Raw genomic sequence first — 10,578 nt, forward strand, 5'->3', positions numbered from 1 at the left:
TGAGCACTAAGACCCAGGGGAAGCATTGCTAGCATCCCCTAGGTCTTTTGGCCAGCAGCCATTTGTGCTGGCAGCCTTGCGAACCAGGTAAGTATGGGACTGGGGGCATTGGGGTCCAGAGGGGGGCAGGCTGGGCGCTGAGTGTGTAAGGTTGCCAGGTGTCCAGCATCTTTGCCTCCTGGCTGGGGAAAAATTCTGAAAATATCAGACATCTCAGGTGTCCGGTATTCTCTGAATTTTCTACCGGACAGGAAGCGAAAATACTGGACTGGCTGGGTGAATACCAGACACCTGGCAACCCTATCAGGGAGTGAACCAGAAGCCAAGCCCTGAGCGACCGGACCACCTACAGAGGAAGGTGGAAACTGCATACCTAATTTCTTTCTTCCCATTCATAAGGAGCTCTTGAACAAACGCACTTCTAGACAGACACACAGAGAGATGGACTCACAGACAGGTGCACAAATATCTAATACAGGGGCATGGATCTGGCCCCTGAGACTTGGGGCTCCCCCTCAACACGGGGAAGCCTGCACTGGTACTAAAGCCCTCTACTGTTCCCCCCACGGGGCTGCAGCACACAAAATCTACTAGCCTGGGCCCAACTGATTTTTCTATGGGTAAGCGGCCCTTGACCCCCAAAAAAGGTTCCCCACCCCTCCTCAGATAGATAGATAGTTTTACACAGTACAATACTTTCTCTTTATGGATTTCAGATAGTTAGAACATAACTCAGTAAATCAGAAAACCCCAGGTTGGAGGCTTTGGAAGCAGATTCCTTTGATAAGAAGCACCACATCAGAAGTTGACCTAATGTATAAGTTAAAAATGTATGCAGAAAAGTGGAAACTGCTAACCACTGAGTTGGCTTCCTTGCCAATTTAGTAATACAGTCTTATCTCACTGAAAAATTGCTGACAAAATTGAAGACAGCGACAGATTTTCAGGTGTAATGTCAGTGTAAGAGAATGTCTTTGTTGCATGTATAAAATCATTCTGTGCAAGAAATAAATGTGCAATGAAAAAAAATTCTGCCAGAATCTCTAATCAGTAATGACACTGACAATGAATGCTGACTAGAAAGTGCTGAGATATTCCACTTTCTGGGAGATCCAGAGAGGTTAGATTGTATTGATTTGACAGTGTTACACGGCCAGGTGTCTATTGTCATCACTAAAAGTGGAAAAAATGACCCAGCAAAATTGTGCTTATAAAACTGCTTTTATTAGTCTTTCCTGTTTAAAAAGAATTATCGTCTTTGCCCTTGGACCGGATAGTAGGTGTTGTTTCAGCAGCCATGGTGTTAAGCAGTTAGCGATTCCTTTGGTCATGACAATGGCTTACTATTGCTGTTGTGAAAAGTCCCATGTAGTAGTAGTTTAAACGTGCATTTGTTGGCAACCAATATTAGATAACGCCTGTCCTCTACTGGGTGATAATCTAATTTCACTAGTACACACACTATAGAGTAGTACAAGTCACACACATAAATTGTGTAAGTGCCCCTTAATAAGGAGGTGAGATTATGATCAATAGGAAGTGACTATTAGAGGGCTGGATCTCTTTTCAGCACCACTTGTAAATAGCAATCAGCTTTTTATTGTCCTTCAGTGTAACTCACTGAGCAGGGACTTTTCAAAATATCAAAACTGAACTCAACAGTACAAGTCAGGGTGTCAGAATTGGTCCTAATTGAAGATTGTTTTCAGGCTCCACAGAGCATGTGTGTGGAGACACTTTTCACTGAACATAAAAGGAAACATGCTTGAAAAGGTAACAAGGAATCCACTTCAGGGGGTAGCCAAGTTACTCTGTACAGAATAAACCTCTCTAGTTTTGTGGCAAATGCAGATTGAAGCTCTCTCGTCTGGCACCCTCGGGTCCTTGCCAGTTCCAAGCCAGAGAAATTTCCCGTCTACGGAAAGACAATATTATCTAGGAGAATTACCAACACTTCCACTGCTTACTGGGCTGTTAGAGGAGATTTAGGAGTAAATTGGAGCTAAATAATAGCACAGAACACTGAGAGCGGTAGCTGTAAACAAACTTTATGGAACAGTGGGAAACTTGGCCATGCCCATGAAAGTGGACATCTGGCTAAGTAAAATCATTCTGGATTATGGATGTTTCTGGACACAGAGTTCTAGACTAGAGAAAGTAAACTTGTAGCAGGGATACAGATATTGGAATGTTACATCAGAGCAAACACTCCCATCTCTGTATCCCCACTATCTATTTCTTTTTCCTTTCATGCATCTGGTGAAGTGACTTCTAACTCATGAAACCTTATGCCATAATAAAACTGTTAGGCTGTGTCTACACTGGGCCGCTTTTCCGGAATAAGCTGCGAGCTGTCTACACTGGCCCCTTGAATTTCCAGAAAAGCACTGACGATCTACTGTAAGAAATAGCTGCTTTTCCGGAAAAACTATGCTGCTCCCACTCGGGCAAAAGTCCTTTTTCTGGAAAACTGTTCTGGAAAAGGGCCAGTATAGACAGCACGGTAGTCTTTTCCGCAAAAAAGCCCCGATCGCGAAAATGACGATCGGGGCTTTTTTCCGGAAAAGCGCGTCTACATTGGCCACAGACGCTTTTCCGGAAAAGGGGCTTTTCCGGAAAAGCATCCTGCCGATGTAGACGCTCTTTTTCCGGAAATACTTATAATGGAAAACTGTTCCGTTTTAAGAATTTCCAGAAAAAGGTGCCAGTGTAGACGTAGCCTTAGTCTTTAAGGTGCTACCAGATTCCTTCTTGCCTTTTCAAGCATGTTTCCTTTTATATTCAGTGAGAAGTGTCTCCGTGCATACGCTTTGTGGAGCCTGAAAACAGACATCAATTAGGACCAATTCTGACACCCTGACTTGCATTGTGTATTATTAACAGGACTGTTTGAACAGTAGGGACCTGTCCAAAGACAAGTAAATCAGAGCCTGTTCTCAAGGCTAATGTAATATCACAGACTTCAGTGCCTTCAGGCACCCAAATCAAGCAACTCCCAGGACAGGTGATAGGGACGTTTGCATATCCATGCTTATTTTGCATATCCATGCCTGAGTGGCATTACCCTGTACCTCAGAGGAGTTATAACGGCTCCATGTCACATCTCATGGTACACTGAGCAGCAGCTGTCAGTGGAGAGCTCTCAAGATGAGGTCATATACTCTGCTTATGTGTGTGCTGGTTTTCTGTATGAAGGGTGAGTATTATACTAGAATTTTTAAATAAGGCACAAAGTGATGGACAATAAGCTACAGAGCATCATCAGAACAAAATGAGGAACGACTTGTAAAAGACGCAAATTCTCATTTTACGCCTCCATACACTTTAGCTACATCAAGAACAGAACTGAAATGCTTTGATATTAAATAAAATCACAGTAAATAAGAATATTATGGCAATTTAAAGCCTTACTCTATTCGGTACTACTACAGGCAGAGCCGGATTTACACTTCAATTTCACTTACAGGTGCCAGTGGAGACATTGTGATGACCCAGACGCCAGAATCCCTCGCAGTGTCTCCAGGAGACAGAGTCACCATCAACTGCAAAGCCAGTACAAGCATCAGCAGCAACATTGCCTGGTACCAACAGAAATCAGGACAAGCTCCTAAGCTCATTTTCTATGGTTCTTCCTCTCGTCCCTCCGGGATCCCAGACCGGTTCAGCGGCAGTGGGTCTGGCACTGACTACACTTTGACAATCACCAGTTTTCAAGCTGAGGATGCTGGCAGTTATTACTGTCAACAGTACAGCAATTGGCCTCTGACACAGTGATTCAGGCCAGTACAAAAACCTCCCCTCAGTGACGCTTCATTACTTCCATTGCAGCTCTGTGTTTCAGTGACTCCATTAGTCTTTCTAGGTTTCGCAGCCCATCAGTGCAGAACATTAATGCACTGACTTGTACTAGGGATGTCCATGGTTACACCTTCTCGATTACACACCAGGCTCATCGGTTAACCTTCATGGTTACATGCAAGGTCCCCTCCCCAACGCTGCTGCCTCTGATATAAAGGCAGCAGTGTAGTGGTGGTGAAGTGGCAGCAGGGAGCCAACTTTTAAGCCAGTTCCCTGAGCAGAACCAGCTGCCATCGAACTGCCTCCCCCTCTCTGTGCATAAACGTGTAACCTCTGAAATTTCAGCAGTTACACAATTACATGCTTTTTAACTCATAGAGAAACTAAAACACTTACCTGGGGTTGCCCAGGTCCAGCTGAGAGAATAAGGGGTGGAGGCATCTCGCTGGTGTTCCCCAAGTCAGGCAGGGACTGATGGGAGGTCTGGGGTAGGCAAAGGTTGGTAAGGGATCTGTGTGGGACTGGAGGTTCAGGGGAGGGGCCCCGCCCGCAGGGGCTGGCCTGGAGGAGGTGAGGGGGAATGAGGAAACTGTGCAGGCTGGTCCACTATGGCCACTCTGGGTGCCCCAGAGGTGCTGGTGGGTGGGGGATCCACCAGCAGGTCCTGTGGGAGGTTGGGGCCGTGATGCCTGGCTCCAGTGGTGCTCTGGAGGAAGGTCTGCGGGGATAGGGCCGCCGTGCTTCCTCACTCAATCCGTGCTGAGGGCCGGGAGTGGGAGAGGAATTTGGGTCATGGAGGCCACTTACCTGGACTAGTGACAGCCAAGATGGGGAGCCCCATCCCTAACTGGCCACTTGCTGTTCACTGCTTTAGCTTTCCCCTGCAGTTGCTGCCCCAGCAGTGACTATCACGTCCCTCCTCTCTCTGGCCCTTCCCTTTTATGGAAAACAGTCCCATTCCAGACACAACTAAACCCTGCGGCTGTGTCTACACTGCCCAGTTATTCCAGAAAATCAGCCGCTTTTCCGGAATAACTTGCCAGCTGTCTACACTGGCCGCTTGAATTTCCGGAAAAGCACTGACGATCTAATGTAAAATCATCAGTGCTTTTCTGGAAAAACTATGCTGCTCCCATTCGGGCAAAAGTCTTTTTCTGGAAAACTGTTCCGGAAAAGGGCCAGTGTAGACAGCAGAAATTTCTTTTCCGCAAAAAAGCCCCGATCGCGAAAATGACGATTGGGGCTTTTTGCGGAAAAGCGTCCGTGCCAATCTAGACGCGCTTTTTCCGAAAATACGTTTAACAGAAAACTTTTCCGTTAAAAGCATTTCCGGAAAATCATGCCAGTGTAGACGTAGCCTGTCCTTGTGTCAAGATAAGAGAAAGTTGGATACCTAATTTGGTGATCTTAGCTCTTACCTTTAGGAGGAGTTCTTGAACAAATGGACTTGCAGACAGATACATAGACAAATGGACTCTCAGACAGATGTACAAATCACAGAGGCTATGTCTACACTACACTTCTTTTTCTGAAAAAGGTACACAAATTGTGCTCCACAATTTGCGTACCTTTTTCTGATTCTTTTTTCGGAACAGGCTTTGATAGGATAACGAGCCTTGTGGATAAGGGAGAAGCGGTGGATGTCATATACCTAGACTTTAGTAAGGCATTTGATACGGTCTAGCATGATATTCTTATTGATAAACTAGGCAAATATAACTTAGATAGGGCCACGATAAGGTGGGTGCATAATTGGCTGGATAACCGTAGTCAGAGAGTTGTTGTTAACAGTGCAAAATCCTGCTGGAAAGGGATAACAAGTGGAGTTCCGCAAGGGTCTGGTTTTGGGACCAGTACTGTTCAATATCTTCATCAATGATGTAGATATTGGGATAGAGAGTACGCTTATTAAGTTTGCAGATGATACCATACTGGGTGGGGTTGCAACTTCTTTGGAGGATAGGGACATAATTCAAAATGACCTTAGCAAGTTAGAGAAATGGTCAGAGGTAAACAGGATGAGGTTTAATAAAGAGAAATGCAAAGTGCTCCACTTAGGAAGGAACAATCAGTTCCATACATACAAGATGGGAAGCGACTGTCTAGGAAGGAGCATGGCGGAAAGGGATCTAGGGGTCATAGTGGACCACAAGTTGAATATGAGTCAACAGTGTGATGCTGTTGCAAAAAAAGCAAATACGATTCTAGGTTGTATCAACAGGTGTGTTGTAAGCAAAACTCGTGAAGTCATTCTGCCGCTCTACTCTGCACTAGTTAGGCCTCAGCTGGAGTACTGTGTCCAGTTCTGGGCGCCACATTTCAAGAAAGATGTGGAGAAATTGGAAAGGGTACAGAGAAGAGCGACAAGAATGATTAAAGGTTTAGAGAACATGACCTATGAAGCCAGGCTTCATGAACTGGGTTTGTTTAGTTTGGAAAAAAGAAGATTAAGGGGGACATGATAGCGGTTTTCAAATATCTAAAAGGGTGTCACAAGGAGGAAGGAGAAAATTTGTTCCTCTTGGTTTCTGAGGACAGGACAAGGAGTAATGGGCTTAAAGTGCAGCAAGGGAGGTGGTTTAGATTGGACATTAGGAAACAATTCCTAACTGTCAGGGTGGTCAAATATTGGAATAAATTGCCAAGGGAGGTGGTGGAATCTCCCTTTCTGGAGATATTTAAGAACAGGTTAGATAGACATCTGTCAGGGATGGTGTAGATGGAGCTTGGTCCTGCCTTGAGGGTGGGGGGCTGGACTCGATGACCTCTCGAGGTCCCTTCCAGTCCTATGATTCTATGATATTTGGCCTGTCTACACTGGGCCAAATTTTGGAAAAACCTCCTCTTTCGAAAAAGCCCTTTCTCCGTTATGAAATAAGGTTTGGAGGGCTTCCAAAAGAGTGTTTCTGCTCTTCCAAAAAAATTTCAGAAGAGCAGACAAGTTCCCTGGACATGTCAGAGTTTTTCCAGGATGACTTTTTTTCCCAGAAAAACTCTGTAGTGTACATGTAGCCAGAGAGAGACACATTAACACAGTACAGTAACTTCTCTTTACAAAGTTCAGAGAGATCAGGTTGGAATGCACCTCAGTAAACCAGGAAAACCCAGGTTGGAGGCTTTGGAAACAGAGTCTATTTATAAGTATCAGAGGCAAGGAGGGATTCTTGGGGACAGGAGGTCGCTCTTGCTGCAGGAAAAGGAGACTCACAGACTATAAACTCTCTAAGCTGTCAGGTAAACTGATGAAGTAGAAAGCGACCAGCTAAAGCCTCTAACTCAGGCAATCAACACTGAGGCCGTGTCCAAACTCAGGGGTTCTTTCGAAAAAAGTACCCTTTTTTCGAAAGAACTTCCCCTGCGTCCAGACTCAAGCCGCGTTCTTTCGAAAGTAAATCGAAAGAACGCGGCTTTTCTTTCGACGGCTGTACACCTAATTTTACGAGGAAGAACGCCTTTTTCGAGGGAGATCCGTCGAAAGAACGTGAGTCTGGACGGGGGGAGCCCTTTCTTTCAAAAGAATTGGCCTCCAGGAAGAAGCCCTGGTGGACAATCTGGGCCATGGGTTGCACGTCTGTGGTTCCTGGCTGCAGCCATTCCTTAAAGGGACAGGCGCACCCTCACAGCCACTTGTTGCAGACAAGGAGCCAGAGCACACGGCGACCTTGCTGCAGCATGTCACAGCCCCAAGAGCGTCCTGGCCCTTCCTCCGAGCCTTCTGAGGACCCAGCCAAGGGCTCCAAGCGCCGGGCACCATCCTGGTCCGGCGCAGAGATCAAGAGCCTGTTGGAGCTGTGGGGAGAGGAGGAGGCCTTATAGGCCCTCAAAAGCCGGCGGCGAAATGCCGAAATTTATGGCCGCATGGCTGAAGCCCTGGCCCAGAAGGGCCACTACCCCCGCACCCAGGACCAGGTGCGGTCCAAGGTAAAGGAGCTGCGGCAGGGCTACGCCAAAGCCAGGGAGGAGAGCTCCCGGTCTGGGGCAGCCCCCCACTACTGCCCCTACTACCCAGAGCTGGACCAGATCCTGGGTGGCAGTGCAGAAGCACGCACACCACGGAGGTTCGTGCAGTCCGGACTGGCAGACCCCGTGGTGGACGCTCCAGAGCGGGAGCTACAGCAGTCTGGAGACGGGGACATGGTCCCAGAGGAAGAGGAGGACAGCGAGGAGACGGCGACCCTCACCACCGTGGAGCCAGTCACCCAGACCTCTGAGGCCTCCCAGGCGTCATCTGGCGCAGGAGAGGAAGCAGCAGGTGAGTACAGTGAGGTTGTGTCACACCCGGGGGGGGAGGTAGGTGGGTGCACAGTGGGTGATGCACAAGGGAAACCTGCCATGCTCAGGCTGATGCCCTGGTCACATACACACACACACACACACACAGTGTGACCTTCAGAATGTCTGCTTCCCCTGTCTCAAGGGAGAGGGCATGCCCTTTTGGACAGCTGTTGCACACATGACTGATTGTGATAGAAATGTAGCCGTGTTACTCTGATCTGAGGAAGTGGGTCTGGCCCACGAAAGCTCATCCCCTAATAAACCATCCTGTTAGTATTTTCAGTGCTACAGAGTCCAGTTTATAGGACTGATTGTGTCTTCTTCTTTTCCTCCACAGCCGGACCAGCCGTGGAAGAGGGCCGCAGCACCCCAGCCCCACCTCCATCTCCATCTCCATCTCGGGGACATGGGAGCCGCAGACACAGGCGTGTCTACGCGGACATCCTCAGACAGCACGTCGAGGCTGTGCAGGAGCAGAACTCCATCCTGCGACAGAGGGCGGAGGCAGAGGAGCGCTGGCGTGATCGGCTCATGAACGAGCTGGTCCTGCAGCGCACGGTCCTGTACAGCACCCTGAGGGAGGGCAGCGCCTTGCCTGCTGCTGTGCCTGGTCCTGCTCCTCCAGCACCCCATGACCCCACCCCACCAAACCCCCCTTCCACAACAGCATCCCTTTCCCCCCTTGGACCTCCCGCTCCCCCAGCCCCCCCAGTTCCCCAGCCCCTCTCTCCCCCTGGCCCTCCTCACCCCCAGGCTTCCACGTCCCAAGAGCACCCCAGCAGCCAGCCAACCAACAGGTGCATCACCCGATCCCGTAGCCGGGGAGCACCCCAAACACGAGGCCCAGGCAGGAAAGGGAAATCTGCCAATCCCCGTTCAACCTGATCCCCTTCCCCCCTCCAGGTTTCCAGTCCCCTTCCCCCCTCCAGGTTTCCAGTCCCCTTCCCCCCTCCAGGTTTCAATCACCCCCATCACCCCAGTTATAAAGCACAAACAAAGAGTTAAACGAACTGTTTCTTTATTGTATATAGTTTGGCAACAACAAAAATGAAAAAATTTTTTGTTATGTTTGCAACATTTATAATTTTGTACATATTACCTAACAAGTAAAGAGAACATTTTATTTTGAAACACACCCTGGTGTAAGTGATGTGTCCAAACTGGGTCAGGAGATGGGTTGTGGAGGGAAGCTTCTATTGGGCCAGGGCCCAGTCCCCAGGCAGAAGCCCCTCAGTGCACTCAGTCTCAGTGGCCTCCACTGGAGAATTGCTCCCGGAGGGCCTCCCGGATGCCAACTGCAGACCGGTGAGCCTGGCGGATGGCAGCTGTCCGGGGCTGGGCAAAGAGCCTCTCCTGGGCATCAGCAGCTCTCCCCCACCGTGGTAGGAAGGCATCCCCTTTCCTCTCCACGAGGTTATGGAGGACGCAACACGCGGCCACCACCTCGGGGATGTTGGTCTCCCCCATGTCGAGGCGTGTGAGCAAGCACCGGAATCTGCCCTTTAAACGGCCAAACGCACATTCGACCTGGTTGCGAGCCCGGTTAAGGCGAGCATTAAACTGCTCCTTGCTCGCATCCAGCTGGCCGGTGTAGGGCTTCATCAGCCACGGCATCAGGGGATAGGCGGCATCAGCCACTATGCACACCGGCATGTGCACATCCCCAACCGCAAACTGGCGATGGGGGAAAAATGTTCCTGCCTGAAGCCTCCGGTACAGGTACGAGTTTCTGAAGATGCGGGCATCGTGTGCCCGCCCTGACCACCCAACACAAATGTCCGAAAACTGTCCACGATGGTCGACCAGGGCCTGGAGGACCATAGAAAAGTAGCCCTTTCTATTGATGAATTGGGCTGCTCGATGGGGCGGTGCACGGATGGCAATGTGTGTCCCATCGAGCGCTCCTCCGCAATTCGGGAAGCCGAGGGCAGCAAAGCCGGCCATGACACTGTCCAGATCCGGTAGACAGATGAGCCTGTTGAGCAGCTCCGAATTGATGGCCCTCACCACCTGCAGAACGAGACAGACAACAAAGTGTTAGAAGGGGTGCCTTATGTCTTAGGAGGAGAACCCACCGCCCACCTTCTCTCTCAAACACCCCAGGAATCCCCTCCTCAGAACCCCCCCCCCCACAATTCAGGGTGAGTGGAGGAGCTCCCTCCCACTCCCACTCCACTTGGCCCTTCCTGACAGTCTCCCTTCCCCCCACCCCAAACTGTGACTGTCCCCAGACAATGACTTACCTCCATCAAGACGGCCCCGACGGTAGATCTCCCCACGCCAAATTGGTGTCCCACGGAGCGGTAGCTGTCGGGGGTTGCCAGCTTCCAGAGGGCAATGGTGACCCTCTTTTCCAGGGGGATGGCGGGCCGCAGGTGGGTGTCTTGCCGTTGCAGAGCAGGGGCGAGCCAGGTACACAGCTCCTGGAAAGTGGTCTCTCTCATGCGGAAGTTCCGTAGCCAGTCTTGGTCATCCCAGATCTCCATCACGAGCCGGTCGCACCAT

The 10,578-nt window shown here is 49.6% G+C and overlaps 1 protein-coding gene across 1 annotated transcript; it reads left to right on the forward strand.

Moving 5' to 3' along the window:
• Nucleotides 1-7,618: 7,618 nt before the first annotated feature.
• Nucleotides 7,619-8,994, forward strand: LOC149524487 (uncharacterized). Its single transcript, XM_089777640.1, has 2 exons — nt 7,619-8,050; nt 8,411-8,994. Exons 1-2 carry the CDS (start codon nt 7,657-7,659, stop codon nt 8,956-8,958), a joined length of 942 nt encoding a protein of 313 aa, XP_089633766.1. The 5' UTR covers nt 7,619-7,656; the 3' UTR covers nt 8,959-8,994.
• The last annotated feature ends 1,584 nt before the right edge of the window (nt 8,995-10,578 follow it).

Source organism: Pelodiscus sinensis, chromosome 4, assembly GCF_052426305.1.
Source record: "Pelodiscus sinensis isolate ZL-2025 chromosome 4, ASM5242630v1, whole genome shotgun sequence".
Classification (NCBI taxonomy): domain Eukaryota; kingdom Metazoa; phylum Chordata; order Testudines; family Trionychidae; genus Pelodiscus; species Pelodiscus sinensis.